Source organism: Rutidosis leptorrhynchoides, chromosome 9, assembly GCF_046630445.1.
Source record: "Rutidosis leptorrhynchoides isolate AG116_Rl617_1_P2 chromosome 9, CSIRO_AGI_Rlap_v1, whole genome shotgun sequence".
NCBI lineage: Eukaryota > Viridiplantae > Streptophyta > Magnoliopsida > Asterales > Asteraceae > Rutidosis > Rutidosis leptorrhynchoides.
This window is the reverse complement of record NC_092341.1, coordinates 120606099-120624168: the sequence shown is the minus strand read 5'-3', so window position 1 is coordinate 120624168 and position 18070 is coordinate 120606099. Positions and strand designations below refer to the sequence as shown.

Sequence of the window (18070 nt, the reverse complement as noted above, 5' to 3'; positions counted from 1 at the left end):
AACCAACGAGCAAATGAAGTCTTTCGACACCAAAAAATACCGCTGAGCGATAATCCAATCTCTTAGTTACTAGCTTGGGCCACTCGGTTTCTATCGCCACCATCTTCTAACACGAAGATCATCTTCTTACACCAGAAGACCAATTGAAGTATGCGACTCTTCAATTATTGGATTCTTCACGAGACTACACCGCCTCACCAATCACTCAAGACATGTCCAATCCCGAACACACATGTCAATGATCGCCCTCGTACATGATTTCACTGTCTATCTATCCTTTTCCTTCCCAGCAATCAGAAAATCCAACAGACGCCCTCGTAGACTCTTCATCAAGGCTCCAGTGAGAATGTAATCACAACCTTGAAATCTACTAACTTTTTAACTTTCCACTTTCTCATTGGTTCACTGGCCTCCTCATAGCAATGAATTTCACAAACCCCATCTTCTCACCCTCGCGCGCTCCCACTGTACGAGTAAGAAATAAAATTGCTGCAACTCGAGAAGAAACTTGGTTCATACCACCCGTCCAGTCGCAAATTATTTGTAACACCGTACATTTTTTTTAAATCACAGCGGAAACATAATATATTGATATTTACAAACCATACGTAATAATTAACTTAATCATAGTTATTATAGTCATCCATCTGTTACATTAACCAAAAGCTTTTACACACATATAGGTATCAAAATATAAACATCAGAGTGTAGCCTGTCAAACATATCCAAAGACAACCACTCCCAAAACTATAGCATGCAAACTTAACCTGCAAGGGAGGCACTGTGGGGGGTCAGCATAAAGCTAAGTGAATGGAATTATCCTAACATTCATAGGTATCTAGCATCAAGCTAAGCATAATGACATAGCATCAACAAGGTAAATCAGAATGCTAACACTAGGCTCGGCGGCTTGGACGGGCCATTAACTACTAGTTGATCGAGCTAGAGTTTACCGAAAGTTCATGTTACTGTCTCCCTCGCATAGTAATCCGGACGCAGGGGATGCGGCATTTAAACTATACTACACGAATAGTAACTCTTGAACCCAACCTGACAGTAAGGTTGACCTTTTGCTCAGCTTTATACCTAAAGCTGATTACCGACTAGACATCATAGCCGATAACACCCAAGTGCACATAATCATCACATAAGCATAAACATCGTATGCTAACTCATCAGGTATAACATGGCAGGACAACAGTAGCATAACCCACTACTACATACATACAACAGTTAAGATAGTCCCACTCACCTGATAAACAGCAAGAACTCAGAAGTCTTATTTTACTGAGCCTTCTCAGTTCCCTTATTACCTGAGAATATCATATCTCAAGTTAGCACATATCTAACCAATAATATCATCAATTCATACTCTAAACAACATCATATAGCCTAATATATCCATATATGACAAGTTTACATGGTTTCCCATCCAATTGCAACTATCCCACGCGTGTAGAACGAGGCATACGCGCTATCCCATCATTTTGACCCAAATTAAAGTTAATCCAGTATTACAAAACTTCACCATTAGAAAGTAAATCTCATTACACTTCCAACGGTAGTTTATTCATCAAAAACGGAGTTACGGTTTAAAGTTACGGCCAAAACAAGTTTTCCAAAAAGCTGCCAGACTGCAACCGCGCAGGAGCACCTGCAACCGTCCGGTTGCACCTGCAACCACCCGGTTACACCTGCAACCGCCCGATTGCATCAGAAATGGTCCGGATACACCCCGTAACCATACGAATGCATCCTGCAACCGTACGGGAGCTGTTCATCAGTACCAGGTCGTTGTTTTCGTCATTTTTAACCCCAAATCTCGTTTTTGCACTATTTTGACACTACAAATCGCTTAGGAAACATATATAACTCATATGAAAATGTTTTCTAACATCAATTTGACATAAACAACACATTCAAATCACTTTTTGATTCAAAACCCACTTTGACATAAAAACTAAGAAAATCACGGATTTTAACTCGAATTAGAACATAAAATCGCTTGTTAAATACCTTATGATGTTACTGAAATCACAAGGAATGATTTCCAGTTTAAAAAAGAGATCAAGAACAAGATTAGGGATTAGGGTTTGTGAGATTTGGGAGCGTTTGTGTATGTATGTGTTATTATTTCCAAAAATGGAAATTTAAGGAGAAGTAGAGGTTTTAACTAAAAGGGGTTTCCTTCATTGGAAGGAAATCTCTTCCGTGATACACACGGGTATTTACCAGTTATCTAAAATACGAAACACCACATTAAGTGATCCAAACGAGGTCCAAATTAAATAAACAAACCTGTTCTGTGACCATTGTCACAAATTGGTCTCAACTATATAATTAAATAATTATAAACATATAATTATTAAAATAACATATAATAACACCCAAGGGCATTTAGGACAATTACCACTAGGCCCAATGTGAGGTTGTTACAAATCTAACCCCTTTAAAAGAGATTCCGTCCTCGGAATCTGGTCAAGGTAAAACAAACGAGGGTAACGAGTTCTCATCAACTCTTCTATCTCCCATGTTAGGTTTAAACCTAAGCTATGCTTCCACTCAACTAATACCATCAATATATACTTATTCCGTAACTTAGTAATCTTCTTGTCTACAATTCTTACGGGCTCTTCCACTAACTTCCTATTCATATCAACTTTCAAATCTTGCAGTGGTAGAATCTGACTTTCATCTTCTACCTTGCACTTACGAAGATAACACACATTAAATGTGTTATGAATACCCGCTAACTCAGTAGGAAGATCTAATACTACTGTCTGATCATTCAACACCTATTGTATTCTAAACGGCCTAATGTACCTCGGAGCTAATTTGCCCCTTTTACCAAAACGAATGACTCCTTTCCAGGGCGATACTTTCAAGTATACCTGCTCACCTACGGTGAAAATAACTAGCCGTCTGCGCGGATCGGCGTACATCTTTTGTCTATCTCTTGCGGCTTTGAATTTCTCGCGTGCAATTGCTACTTTCTCGGCAGTTAACTGTACAATATCTGGACCCGCAAACTGTTTCTCTCCAGCTTCTAACCAACAAGTCAGAATTCTACAGCGACGACCATAGAACATTTCATAGGGCGGCATGCCTATACTAGAGTGATACGAGTTGTTGTAAGCGAATTCAATCAAAGATAGATGAGAATCCCACAATCCTCCATACTCTAATACACAAGCGCTTAACATATCCTATAACGTCTGAATAGTACGTTCACTTTGATCATCTGTTTGAGGATGATACGTGTAATGACCCGACTTTTTCGACTTACTTTTGTGCTTGTTACTTTCACGAATCTGCGTATTTGTGCGTATTGAGCTATATTATGTTCTGGGATCTTAATTCATGTTAATTACTTTCGTTAATACCTTACAACATGCCATTAAGTACGTAGTTACTTAACTTGATCCCCGAATGCTTTTATGACCGTTAGTGTCACTTGACGTTTAGAACGAGCTATGTATTTTGATACACGTTTGACTTTGGTCATAATTGGAATATTATGACTACGTAATACTAATTTTTATTTTTATAATGACAATTACTTGGGTTATTAGTTTCTTAATTATGCTTAGTAATTTACTTATGCTCACTAGTTAGTCTTGTTGGACTTTCTACCTTATTGGACTTTAGCTCACCCTACTCTAGCTAATGGACCATTTAATTAGCCCAATTTTAATAAGTTAATGACCCACTAATATGAAAGACAAATACCCATTAATAAGAGCCAACATACTAGCATTTTTGTTCACCATTACCATACATGTTGCATGGGATCCTAACATAAGCACCACCTTTATACCACCACTAACCAAAAAGCAAAAAGGTGTCCCCCTTGTCCCCCCACCCATACCCACGGTCGCCACCACCAATCCTCACTATAAATACCAAGCCATTTCCACCTATTTCACACTTGATCTCATTCACATTTTACACACACTTACTCTCTAATTTTTTCTCTAGTCTTTCTCACTCTAAAAAGTGTAAGTTTTAAATTTTCTTCTTCTCCTTCTCTTCTTCATGTACACGACATCATCATCATCATCATAAGATCAAGCTTTTTAGCTTCTTGATCTTGTTATATCTTGTAGATTCAAACTTTGATTTGAATCCTTCAAGAACATAACAGATTCAAGCTTTCTAGCTTTGAATCTTCATTTACTTTGTTAGATCTAAGTTTTCTAGCTTATGATCTCTTTATTTTGTTAAAAAGATCAAAACTTGTGTTTATGATCTTCATGTAACTTGTATATCTAGCTTTTTGCTTTAAGGATCTTCAAGAATATTAAAGATCCAAGATTTCTAGCTTAGGGTTTCATTATTTTGTTCAAGATCTTAGCTTTTTAGCTTATGGTCTCATTACTTTTACTAGATCTTAGCTTTCTAGCTTATGGTCTCATTAATCTTGTAAAGATTCAAGCTTTTTAGCTTAGGGTTTTCTTAATACTTGAGATCTAAGTTATCATTGTAGATCTCACTTACTTGGAACCTTTTTGTGATTGTTGTGATGATAAAGATCAAGTCTTCATCATCTCATATGATGAAGATGCATAAAACTTGTGTCAAGAGGACAAAGGTTGAAGCTTTATGGTGTTTATGCAATAAAGAGGCAACCTTGATGTTCAAATCTTGTAGAATATTAGCTTTTGCTCTTAGTTGTGTGTTGATGATTGAAACTTGGTCAAAGTGATGCTACAACATCAAAGAGTTGTACACTTGAAGCTTACACGCATCAAGGATGAGAACCGTGATGAGCATCAAGCACCAAGAAACCCACTGGAGCACTTGTTTGCTGTTTTTTTGGATCTGATCAAACTCCTAGGACTTCTGGAAAATTTATTATCAGATAGTTCGTTTCGAGTAGATGACTTTTCGTTCAAGAATCTCCTAAATCCGATATACGGTTTAGGATTTATAGCCTTCCGAAAGTCACTATGCCCTTGTAACGACGTGCTGAAAATTCTGACCTACTCGTGCTTGAACTGTCGCCACGGTCAAACAACATCGAGTTAGGTTCTGAAAATTGGACAGCGGTTAGAGGACTCACATACAGAGCCTTGGCCACTGACCACGCATCTTTTTGGTTTGTATAGAGGTCGTAGCAGCTGTCCAAAGTCAGCCTTTTGTTTCGATCTCTATTCTTGATGAAAACTTACTTTGTCTTTTATGAATGATGATGATGAAGATGATGCTTAGGACTTTACTTACTTACTTTTAAACCTTTTGGGATAATTTACTGACTTAGTAACCTTTGACTTAGGTTGAAGACCTTTCGGACCGACTTACTACTTGCATACTTTTCATATCGACTTTACCGCATTTATCACTGTGAGTTATAGCTTCCCCTTTTTACTTTACTATTTTTGGGACTGAGAATACATGCGCTTTTTATGTTTTACATACTAGACACGAGTACTTAAACTTTATATATGCGTGGGTTATATAACAGCATAAAGATTCCCCTTAGCACGGTAACATTTAGTCATTGGTTTTTGAACCGGTGAATGCGAATCTTAGATATGGATCCATAGGGTTTGACATCCCCACTCGGACTAGTCGCACTAGCATTTAACGGGTGTTTAATACTTCGTAAATAGACGCACTTGCCAAGTGTACTTTTAGGGGGTAATAATACGTTTAGTTACCGGGTGCCCACGGTTAAGCATATACTTTTCATACTGTTTTGAATACGAAATCTTATGGTCTACATTACGTTAGTGATTACAAACAAACTATAGCTCACCAACATTCGTGTTAACTTTTTAAGCATGTATTTCTCAGGTGCTTAGATGTTGTTGCTTCCGCTATTAGACTTGCTGTCTTGGTGTTATAGACTTGATTTTACAGACTCGCTGTGTTAGATTTCCGCTGCATTACTTAGAGATGTCTCAATCATGGAACTTTTATCTTGCATTCAAAACTTATGTTATTTTGAATAATGGCTTTGTAATGACCTTTGTGTCACGTTATCTTTTGTAAAACGTTATACTTTCATGAATGCAAAACTTGTTTTAAAATTGCATGTAGTATTGTACCGTGTAATGGACCCGTTGTTGATGATCCGTATACGTTGATTTTGTACGGGGCGTCACATTTGGTATCAGATCATTGGTTGTAGGGAATTAGGTTTCATTAGTGAGTCTAGACCAGGCCGAGTAGGATTCACTAATAGGGCTAATCTACAACTTGCTCGTTTACTTGTTTCTGCGGAACTGCTGCATGCTACTGCTTACTTTTACTGCTATGTGAACTTGTTGTATGCTACTGCTTATTCTAGTTACTGCATGCTACTATCTGCTTTTGATTTCATGTTATTTCTGTTTAGTACTGTTAATATTGCCATGCTATGTACTACTGTAGACGATCTAGGCTGCCGTAGTTACTATGCCGGATTTCGTGCTTGCTATATGTCTTACTGACATGGAAAAAGATATTTTTCCTTGTTCAGATGTCAGACATGCCACCCATGACCTTTAACTCTGAGAGTGACTCAGATACGTCTGCTACCTCGCCTACTATTGTTGCTGACTCACCGCTACCCTCTAGCGACTCTGACGATTCGTCTTCTAGAGATAGTAGACATGCGCTTGACCTGATGGACATCTCAGACGGAGACGAGGATCCCAAGGAGATTCCAGCTCCACCCAGCCCTAGACTCCTGGGATCACAGCATCATTCCGATGGTACTGTGATCCTTGGGGGAAACGGAGACGGTCCCTTCTGTAATGAGCATGGACATTGGGCTAGACGCACCGCTGACGGACGAGTCGTGCCGATTACACCTGGCAGATATCGACTCATGACCACCGGCCAGACGCTTTCTCCCGCCCGTGATGTACCTGCACTACCTTCAGATGATTCAGATGGTTCATCATCTGATGAAACCAACGAGGAGGATCCCAAGGAGGATTCTGAGGAGGACCCCGAGGAGGAGCCCATGCAGCCACCCTCTACCCCGCCGAAGAAGCGGTACCATTATGATGGTACTGTTATTCCAGGGGTTAATGGAGGTAAGTCGTTCGTGAACGCACATGGAAAGTTGGTTAGGGTCACAGCCCGTAAGCGGGTTGTACCGTATCCTGTCAATCCATTCATACGTAAGGTTGCCCGCACTGTGCCATCTACTTCTAGTGCTACATCTGGACCATCTACACCACCTGCACCGCCTACCCCACCAGCATCTCCCACCATCAAGGAGCTGACGAGGGAAGTGCATGCCCTCCGTGCTTGGGTAACTGAGCTCGAGGACCAGATGTCCCACTTGATGGACATCATTTACCCACCCTCACCCTAGGACTGTTGTATTAGATTTCTTCATGTATTCCTTTTGTAGTATCCTGTTTTTCATTCATGTATTGTACGAACCTCATGCCGTTGTATGAAATTTTCTTGTTATGAATGGAATTGCTGTTGTTTAAATTATTGTGCGGCGTTTACTTTATTACATGTTGGTTTTTGTGCTATCTGCTACTAGTTTGCCATGCTTGGTTACCATATACAGTGTTGCTTCCATGTTTTTACCGTATGCCGTGTTGTTGATTGATGATTAATGGATTTTGACTTAAGTCAAAATTTTTGTCTGGAAGATCGATGGTGAGAGGAGAACCCACCACAGCGCAAATCGAGGAAATGATAACTGCTCGAGTAGCCGCAGCTATGGCGAATTCCAACCCCCAAGCTCCACCGGCTAACCAGAACATTCAGAATGGATGCACTTACAAGGAGTTCCAGAGCTGCAAGCCCCACAATTTCAGTGGAATAGAAGGGCCAGTTGGGCTGACGAGATGGTTTGAGAAGTTAGAATCTGTATTCCGTGTGAGTAACTGCTCCGAAGTGAATAGGATGAAGTTCGCATCCTGCACACTCTCGGATGGCGCTTTGACTTGGTGGAATACGTACGCCCGGGCTCAGGGAATTGACGAAGCTTATGTTACACCATGGTAGGAGTTTAAGAGGGCTATGATCGAGGAATACTGCCCCAGAACTGAAATTCTAAAAATGGAAGCGGAATTTTAGGAACTGAAAGTTGTAGGAACTGACCTTGATGGCTATAACCGAAGGTACTTGGAATTAGCCTTGATGTGCCCCACAATGGTTACTCCTGAGTTCAAGCGCATGGAATGGTGTCTGTGGGGACTCCCCAAGGAAATCTAGGGAAATGTCACTTCTTCGAAACCAGCGAATGTCCCGGAAGCTATGCGCATGGCGCACACCCTGATGAATCAAATTATCCGCCAAGAGCCAGAGAAGGCGAAATCAGAATCGGGAGCTAGTAATGGGAAACGTAAGTGGGACGGAAACAAGGGAAAAGCTTTTGACCAGAACCCAGCTAAGAGGTATAAGAATTTTAAGGGAAATAACGACTGGAGAAACCCTAACCCGAACCCTAGTCCTAAACCTAACTACAAAGGTACCCTTCCTCAGTGTAAGAGATGCTACAAGCATCATACTGGATACTGCAACGTAGTGTGTGAGAAGTGCAAAAGGATTGGACACATCGACAGATATTGTAAGATCACCACCCCAGCTGTGACAACAAACCCAAGTGGACCAAGGAAGTGCTATGAGTGTGGTCAGCAGGGCCACTTCAGGAATAAATGTCCCAACAAGAAGAAGGATGGCGGGCCAGCACGAGGAAGAGTTTTCAACATGAACGCCAAAAATGCCCGCGAGGATCCTGACTTGGTTACAAGTACATTCACAATCAATAAACTATTAGCTTATGTCCTCTTTGATACCGGTGCCGATAGGAGTTATGTATGTAGACACTTTTGCTCTAAGATAGATTGGTCGATAGTGCCTTTAAATGAGAGTATACTTGTCGAAGTAGCCAATGAAAAGCTTGAGAAAGTTGACCAAATTGGCCGAGGAGGTATTATAAACCTAGCCGGTGTGGATTTTTAGATTGATTTGATACCCATTAAGTTGGGGAGCTTTGATGTGATAGTCGGTATGGACTGGTTGTCCAAGGTAAGAGCTGAAGTTATCTGTGGAGAGAAGATTCTTCGTATACCACGCGAAGATGGTGAGCCACTAATTGTCTACGGAGAGAGATGTAGCCCAAAGCTGAACCTTATTAGTTGCATGAAGGCACGAAAGGTTATGAAAAAGGGGCGTTTTGCTATTCTGGCGCACGTAAAGAAGTTAGAAACTGAGAATAAGAGCGCGGATGAAGTACGAATTGTGAACGAATTTCCCGACGTCTTTCCAGAAGAATTGCCGGGATTACCGCTGCCTGGATCAGTGGAGTTTTAAATTTACTTAGTGCTGGGAGCTGCACCTGTAGCTCGCACACCTTATCGACTAGCACCTTCCGAACTGCAAGAGTTGCAGAGCCAACTGCAGGAATTGCTAGACCGTGGATTTATCCGACCGAGTTCATCGCCTTGGGGCGCACCTGTTTTGTTTGTGAAGAAGAAGGACGGATCTTTCCGCATGTGTATCGATTATCGTGAACTAAATAAGTTGACGATCAAGAATCGGTATCCTCTTCCCAGAATTGACGATCTTTTCGATCAGCTGCAAGGATCCAGCGTCTACTCTAAGATTGATTTACGATCAGGTTATCACCAGTTGAGGGTGAAGGAGAGCGATGTGATGAAGACTGTGTTCAGAACCCGTTATGGTCATTTTGAGTTTCTTGTGATGCCATTTAGTTTAACTAATGCACCTGCCGTGTTTATGGATCTCATGAATCACGTATGCAAGCCGTACCTGGACAAGTTCGTTATTGTCTTCATAGATGATATCCTCATCTATTCCAGAAGCGAAGAAAAACATGAGCAACATCTTTGACTCGTGTTGGAACTCTTGAGACAAGAGCAACTCTATGCCAAATTCTTCAAGTGTGAATTTTGGTTGAAGGAAGTCCAATTTCTTGGTCATATTGTGAGCGATCAGGGTATCAAAGTTGATCCCACGAAGATCGAAGCCATCAGCAAGTGGGAAACTCCCACTACTCCTACTCATATACGCTAATTTTAGGCCTCGCCGGTTACTATCGTAGATTCATTGAACGTTTCTCTTTGATTGCGCGTCCTTTGACCGCATTAACTCACAAAGGGAAGAAGTTCGTTTGGGCAACCGAGCAAGAGTCAGCATTCCAAACCCTGAAGCAGAAGTTAACCACCGCACCTATCTTGTCCCTTCCCGAAGGCCGTGATGACTTCGTTGTGTATTGTGATGCCTCCCAATAAGGTTTTGGGTGTGTTTTAATGCAACAGAAGAAAGTTATTGCTTACGCCTCCCGACAACTGAAGATTCATGAGCGAAACTACACGACTCACAATCTCGAGCTTGGAGCCGTCGTATTTGAACTCAAACTGTGGAGACACTATCTGTATGGAACCAAGAGCACTATCTTCACCGACCACAAAATCCCCCAACACATCTTTGATTAGAAGCAACTGAATATGAGACAGCGTCGATGGATCGAGACTTTGAACGATTACAATTGTGAACTTCGTTACCACCCTGGCAAGGCAAATGTTGTAGCTGATTCCTTGAACAGAAAGGAGAGAATGTTACCTCTTCATGTCCGAGCCTTGAACATCAAAATTCACATGAATTTCAATAGCCAAATCCGTGTAGCCCAAGAGGAAGCTCTCAAGGAGGAGAATATTTCTCATGAGCACTTGAACATTCTCGTCTCTCAGTTCGAGGTCAAGGAGACTGGACTTTGATACTTTACCGGAAGAATCTGGGTGCCTAGTTATGTGGATTTACGAAGCCTTATCCTAGACGAAGCCCACAAGTCAAGGTATTCGATTCATCCAGGAGCTGGTAAGATGTACCACGACCTCAAGGTTCAATATTGGTGCCCAAACCTTAAAAGGGATGTTGCTACGTATGTTGGAAAGTGTTTAACTTGTTCTAAGATCAAACCCGAACATCAGAAGCCGTCTGGGCTACTTCAGCAACCCGAAATCCTGCAATGGAAGTGGGAAGGAATAACAATGGACTTCATCATGAAGCTACCGAAGACGGAAGGTGGTTATGATACCATCTGGGTTATCGTTGACCGTCTTACCAAATCTGCACACTTCCTAGCCATGAAGGAAACTGATATGATGGAGAGACTGGTGCAGCTATACATAAAGGAAATTGTATCTCATCACGGCGTACCCTTATCGATTATTTCAGACCGAGACGCCCGTTTTGATTCTAGATTTTGGCGTTCTTTACAAGAAGCTTTGGGAACACGTTTAGATATGAGTACTGCGTATCACCCGCAAACCGACAGACAGAGCGAACGCACGATTTAAACCCTGGAGGACATGTTACGTGCTTGTGTTATTGATTTTGGAAAAGCTTGGGAAAAGCATCTGCCGCTGGCTGAATTCTCTTACAACAATAGCTATCACGCAAGCATTAAAGCCGCACCTTTCGAAGCCTTGTATGGTCGTAGATGTCGTTCTCCTATCTGTTGGGCCGAAGTAGGTGAAAAGCAAATCACCGGACCGGAACTCGTCCATGAAACAACTGAGAAGATTGTCCAAATTCAAGCGAGGCTCAAGACGGCCCGTGATCGTCAGAAGAGCTACGCCGACCTTAAATGTAAAGATCGCGAATTTCAAGTGGGTGACCGTATAATGTTGAAAATCGCACCTTGGAAAGGTGTAATCCATTTTGGAAAGCGTGGGAAGCTGATAATTCTAAAAACGAACATATATTTCATAGCATTATTCCTCAAGAAAGACAAGCTTTTAGTTGCAATTGTTCTATTTACAAGTGATATTCGTTTAAATAATAAAAGGTGAAGACAAACGACAGATTCGACGAATTTTAGACGCAAACGACCAAAAAGCTCAAAAGTACAAAAGACAATCAAAGAGGTTCTAATTATTGATAAGAAACGTCTCGAAATTACAAGAGTACAAGATTCAAAACGCAAAGTACAACATATAAAATTGTACGCAAGGACATTCGAAAATCCGGAACCGTGACCAGAGTCAACTCTCAACGCTCGACGCAATGGACTAAAAATTACAAGTCAACTATTCACATAAATATAATATAATATTTAAATAATTCTTATAATTATTTAATATATTATATTTATTTATAAAACCGTCGGTAAACAAAGAGCCAAACTCGTGTGAGCTGTAAAAGTAAACTCCGCGACTCGCGGAGTTTGAAGGCCAAAAATACCGCGAGTCACGGAGCCCCAAAAGTTGAAAATCCCTATAAAAGCAAACGAATTCTGATCGAAAAAATCACAAAAAATCCATCCATCTCTCTATCTATATCGTAATATTTATATTTATTTATATTTTAATTTTAATTTTAATTATAATTCTAATAATAAGGGTATGTTAGCGAATGTTGTAAGGGTGTAAGTCGAAATTCTGTCCGTGTAACGCTACGCTATTTTTAATCATTGTAAGTTATGTTCAACCTTTTTACATTAATGTCTCGTAGCTAAGTTATTATTATACTTATTTAATCCGAAGTAATCATGATGTTGGGCTAATTACTAAAAATTGGGTAATTGGGCTTTGTACCATAATTGGGGTTTGGATAAAAGAACGACACTTGTGGAAATTAGACTATGGGCTACTAATGGGTTCTATATTAACTAAACAATACCTTGTTAATTTAATATACAAACTTATAATTCGACGTATTTATATATAACCACATACGCTTAATCGGACACGATGGGCGGGATATTTATAAGTACGAATTATTGTTCATTTGACCGGACACGGGGATGGATTAATAGTCAATGGACTCATTAAAACAGGGGTGGATTACATTCAAGGGTAATTGGTGTAATTGCTAACAAAGTAGTAAAACCTTGGTTTACACGCAGTCGATAACCTGGTGTATTCATTAAACAAAGTATTAAAACCTTGTTACAATTCGAATCCCCAATTAGTTGGAATATTTGACTTCGGGAAAAAGAATAATTTGACGAAGGCTTTCGCTCTTTATATTTATGACTGATGGACTATTATGGAAAAATCCGTATGGGCATATTAAATAATCCAGGACAAAGGACAATTAACCCATGGGCATAAAACTAAAATCAACACGTCAAACATCATGATTAAGGAAGTTTAAATAAGCATAATTCTTTTATTTCATATTTAATTTCCTTTATTTTATATTTAATTGCACTTCTAATTATCGCATTTTTATTGTTATTGTATTTAATTGCACTTTTAATTATTGTACTTTTTAATTATCGCAAGTTTATTTTATCGCACTTTTATTATTCGCAATTTCATTATCGTTATTTACTTTACGCTTTAAATTAAGTCTTGTATTTATTATTTTACATTTGGTTTTAACTGCGACTAAAGTTTTAAAATCGACAAACCGGTCATTAAACGGTAAAAACCCCCCTTTATAATAATAATATTACTTATATATATATTTGTATTTTTATAAAAGTAAACTAATATAGCGTTAAGCTTTGTTTAAAAAGATTCCCTGTGGAACGAACCGGACTTACTAAAAACTACACTACTGTACGATTAGGTACACTGCCTATAAGTGTTGTAGCAAGGTTTAAGTATATCCATTCTCTAAATAAATAAATATCTTGTGTAAAATTGTATCGTATTTAATAGTATTTCCTGTAAAAATATAAGCTATTTTCGTATACACCTCGCGAAACATCAAGTTATTTTTGGCGCCGCTGCCGGGGACTCTCTTAAAAGCCGGAAGCGCAACGCTAATAGAAAAAAAAAAGATTTTTAGTTTCCTTTTATTAAAATTCGTTTTTATAAAAATACGTTTTAAATATTCGAAAATATAAAAAGAAAAACAAAAATTTATATATTTTTAAGAGTTTGTAAAAAGTTTTATAAGTTTCTTTATTTTTATTTTAGTTTATAAAAATATAAGTTTTATTTAAATATCTTTTAAAAATATAAAACAGAAAATAAAAATAAAAAGAAAAACGCGTCGAATATTTAAACCTGTCAGCTGAATTCTGGAACCCCGCGACTCGCGGGGTTTGATGCTTTGAATACCGCAAGTCGCGGAGTAACTCTGACACGCGACAGAAACCCTAAACTGCAATTAATTACGGGTAATTAATTATTATTATTATTATTTAACCCTAATTATTATTATTATTATAATTAGTTTTATTTTAAGTTTTACTTTTTATTTATTTTAGTTTTTATTAATATTTTGTTAAATTAGTTTAATTAAATTGTAAAATTAATAGTTTTAATAAATAAATAATATAAAAATAATATTTTTATAAAAATTGTATTTTTTTTACAACTTTTTGTATATTTTTATATTTTGTCCCTTTTTAATCGTTTTAGCGTAATATTTGTATTTTTCGCTCATATTTAGTTTTAAACTTAGTTTTTGCCATAGTTATTTTTACTTCTAGATTTTTAGGCTTTGCCGTAAAATCTTTTAAGTGCTTTTTCTTTAGACTAAGATTTAGGTGCTTTAGAATTTTGCGACGCCTTTTTAAGTTTTAGTTTCTTTTTAAGTTATTTCCATTTGGGATATAGTTTTCCTGTAAGCTTTAATATTTTTAGACGACTTTTACCTATGTATCAATTATCATTCCAATTAGTAATCTCAATTTGCGATTATAATTTTAAGTTAGTTGTAGTAATAAGGTTAGGTTAGTCAAGTATTTTTAAGTTTTATAAGTTTCTTTTATTTTTCCGTCACCTTTTATTTTTCAACCATTTTTCTTTTTCGATTTTTTTCCGATGAGCTCTTTTTCTTTCTTATTTCTCGCTATTCTAGTTTTAGGACATAGATTTTTATTCTACTTATTATCTAATTTTCTTAAAATTACGAAAATTTATTTTAAGTGGTTAAATTGATAGACATCAAAATTTTCTGGTTCGTAGTAATAGTTGGATTTGTACGTGGACCGGGTTATTGGAGCCAACCAGTCCTCAATTATATTGAGACCAAACGAATCCTGCCCCTCTGCTGCATCTTTTGGCTATTCAAAACGTGGGCAAAATCAGAAAAGTCTATTGATTGGATAACTTATTATAATTTTTCTTTCCTTTTAAAAACTAATAGGATATTCAGTGAATGCACCGAGCAAGACGTTCACCACCTTTTGTACGTTCACCCCTGTAACTAGATCAAGACATTTAGCAAATATAACCGCCGTTGATTTTTCTTTAGAATCGTCATCCAGTCGACCAAGTACTTCAGTTCAAATTTCCGATAATCCATTTTTTGAACCCGACCTCACAATTGAGAATTCGGAGAATATTCAGGAACAATTCGTAGATCCCGAACCACTAAATTTTCCTCCGGAACCACCAATCATTCAAACAGAGATTGTTGAGGAACGAACCATTAAATCAGAATCCTCTAGTGATTCCGATTCAACAAATTCAATTATGGAGAATCTGGAACTTTTAAGTATGGAAGACCGAATGAGAGCTAAACGCACTGGCCAAGGTCACGCAATTACTCATCCAGACATTAATGCGCCAGATTATGAAATCAAAGGACAAATTCTACACATGGTGACTAATCAATGCCAATTTAGTGGTGCGCCGAAGGAAGATCCAAATGAACATTTACGTACCTTTAATAGGATCTGCACACTATTTAAAATCCGAGAAGTGGAGGATGAACAGATATATCTCATGTTATTTCCCTGGACTTTAAAGGGAGAAGCCAAAGATTGGTTGGAATCGTTACCTGAAGGGGCGATTGATACATGGGATGTTTTAGTTGACAAATTTCTTAAACAATTCTTTCCTGCATCTAAAGCCGTAAGACTTCAAGCAGAAATTGTTACATTCACACAGAAACCAAATGAAACTCTATATGAGGCGTGGACAAGATATGGAAAGTTATTAAGAGGATGTCCGCAACATGGTTTAGACACCTGTCAAATAGTACAAATATTCTACCAAGGATGCGACATCACTACAAGGAAAGACATAGATATAGCAGCTGGTGGTTCTATTATGAAGAAAACCGAAACTGATGCTTACAAAATTATTGATAACACTGCTTCCCACTCACACGAGTGGCACCAAGAAAAAGATATCGTTAGATCATCTAAAGCAGCTAGAGTCGATTCTAGCCATGACTTAGATTCCATTTCCGCAAAGATAGATGCTGTGGAGAGACGAATGGAAAAGATGACTAAAGATATTCACTCAATACGAATTAGTTGTGAGCAGTGTGGAGGACCACATTTGACAAAAGATTGTCTCAGTATTGAATTAACAATGGAACAAAGAGAGAATATTTCATACATAAACCAAAGGCCTGGAAATAATTATCAGAATAATTATCAACCGCCAAGACCTATTTACAATCAAAACCAGAACTATAACCGAAATATTCCATACAACAACCAACAAGGTCCTAGCAATCAACAAGTATCCAATAATACTTACAATCAGCAAAGACCTAATTTTCAAAACAAACCACCACAACAAACCGATGATAAAAAGCCGAATTTAGAAGATATGATGACGAAGCTAGTTGAAACTCAAATGCAATTTTTCACATCTCAGAAACAAACCAATGAACAAAATGCTCAAGCATTTAGAAATCAACAAGCTTCTATTCAAAACTTAGAACAAGAAGTAAGTAACTTAGCAAGGTTAATAGGTGAAAGAAAACCGGGAAGTCTACCTAGTGATACAAATGCTAACCCTCGAAATGAAACAGCTAAAGCCATTACCACAAGAAGTGGTACAACACTTAAACCACCTGAAATACCTGTAACTTCTGATGAAGCTATTCCTACTCCACAAGAACCACAACCTGATCAAGATAAGGAAAAAGAACCGGTAGTAGAAAAGGTTAATGAAGATAACACAGTTAAGGCTAAACCTTATGTTAAACCATACCAACCACCACTTCCTTACCCGAGTAAAATGAAGAAAGAGAAACTTGAAGCCGAGCAATCCAAATTCTTGGATATGTTTAAACAGATAAATGTAAATCTTCCTTTCATTGATGTGATTTCAGGAATGCCTAGATATGCTAAGTTCTTGAAAGATCTAATCTCAAATAGAAAGAAAATAGAAGAACTCTCGGCTGTTACTATGAATGCTAATTGTTCAGCAGTGCTATTGAATAAGATACTAGAAAAACTATCTTATCCAGGAAGTTTCACAATTCCATGTTTTCTGGGTATTCTTAGTTCAATAGAAGCATTAGCAGATTTAGGTGCTAGTATAAATCTAATGCCGTATTCACTATACGCTAAACTAGACCTTGGAGAATTGAAACCAACCAGAATAAGCATACAACTAGCCGATAGATCAATAAAATATCCTAGAGGGATAATGGAGAACATGCTAGTTAAAGTTGGTACTTTAGTATTTCCAGTAGATTTTGTTGTTTTAGACATGGAAGAAGATTCTCAAGTTCCTCTCATATTAGGAAGACCATTCTTAAACACGGCTAAAGCAATGATAGACGTGTTCGGTAAGAAACTGACCCTAAGTATAGAGGATGAGAGTGTTACCTTTTCAGTTGATAGGGTAATGCAACAACCACAATCTGCAGATGATACATGTTATTATATTCAAACTATAGATGCACATGCAGAATTATTAGAAGAATTTCCAGAATTACAAGGAACAGGAGAATGTTCTTTAGGAGAAGGTAATGAACCAATTGATGAAGCTGAAATGTTAGCTACATTTATAGCTAATGGATATGAACCAACAATAGAAGAAATTCAAATGCTAAAAGAAGAAGACAGATATCGATACAAATCATCGATAGAAGAACCTCCGAAATTAGAGTTAAAGCCACTTCCAAACCATTTGGAATACGCTTATTTACATGGTGAATCTGAATTACCTGTAATAATATCGTCTTCTCTTACTGAAAATGAGAAATCACAACTCATTTCTGTGTTGAAAGCTCATAAACCAGCCATTGCATGGAAGATTCATGATATTAAAGGAATAAGTCCTTCGTATTGCACACATAAAATCCTTATGGAAGAAGGTCATAAAACGTATGTGCAACGACAACGAAGACTAAATCCTAATATGCAAGATGTAGTTAAGAAAGAGATTATTAAACTGCTAGATGCAGGTCTAATTTATCCAATTTCTGATAGTCCATG

At 38.0% G+C, this 18070-nt stretch overlaps 1 protein-coding gene across 1 annotated transcript; it reads right to left on the bottom strand.

Moving 5' to 3' along the window:
- Positions 1–700: 700 nt before the first annotated feature.
- On the bottom strand, positions 701–7206 carry LOC139868356 (uncharacterized). Its single transcript, XM_071856689.1, has 4 exons — positions 7113–7206; positions 2892–3181; positions 2628–2780; positions 701–712 (listed from the first exon to the last, which is right to left on the bottom strand). The coding sequence occupies exons 1-4, from the start codon at positions 7204–7206 to the stop codon at positions 701–703; spliced, it is 549 nt and encodes a 182-aa protein (XP_071712790.1).
- Positions 7207–18070: the final 10864 nt, after the last annotated feature.

What these genes read in the sequence shown, in the direction of transcription:
- LOC139868356 (XM_071856689.1), bottom strand. Translation starts at nt 7,206, where the DNA reads ATGGTGGGAGATGCTGGTGGGGTAGGCGGTGCAGGTGGTGTAGATGGT. An exon ending in CACAGTGCGGGCAACCTTAC is followed by an intron (nt 3,182 to 7,112) that starts GTATGAATGGAT and finishes CTTGTGTATTAG; the next exon opens with AGTATGGAGGATTGTGGGAT. An exon ending in TTTTCACCGTAGGTGAGCAG is followed by an intron (nt 2,781 to 2,891) that starts GTATACTTGAAA and finishes TTGAATGATCAG; the next exon opens with ACAGTAGTATTAGATCTTCC.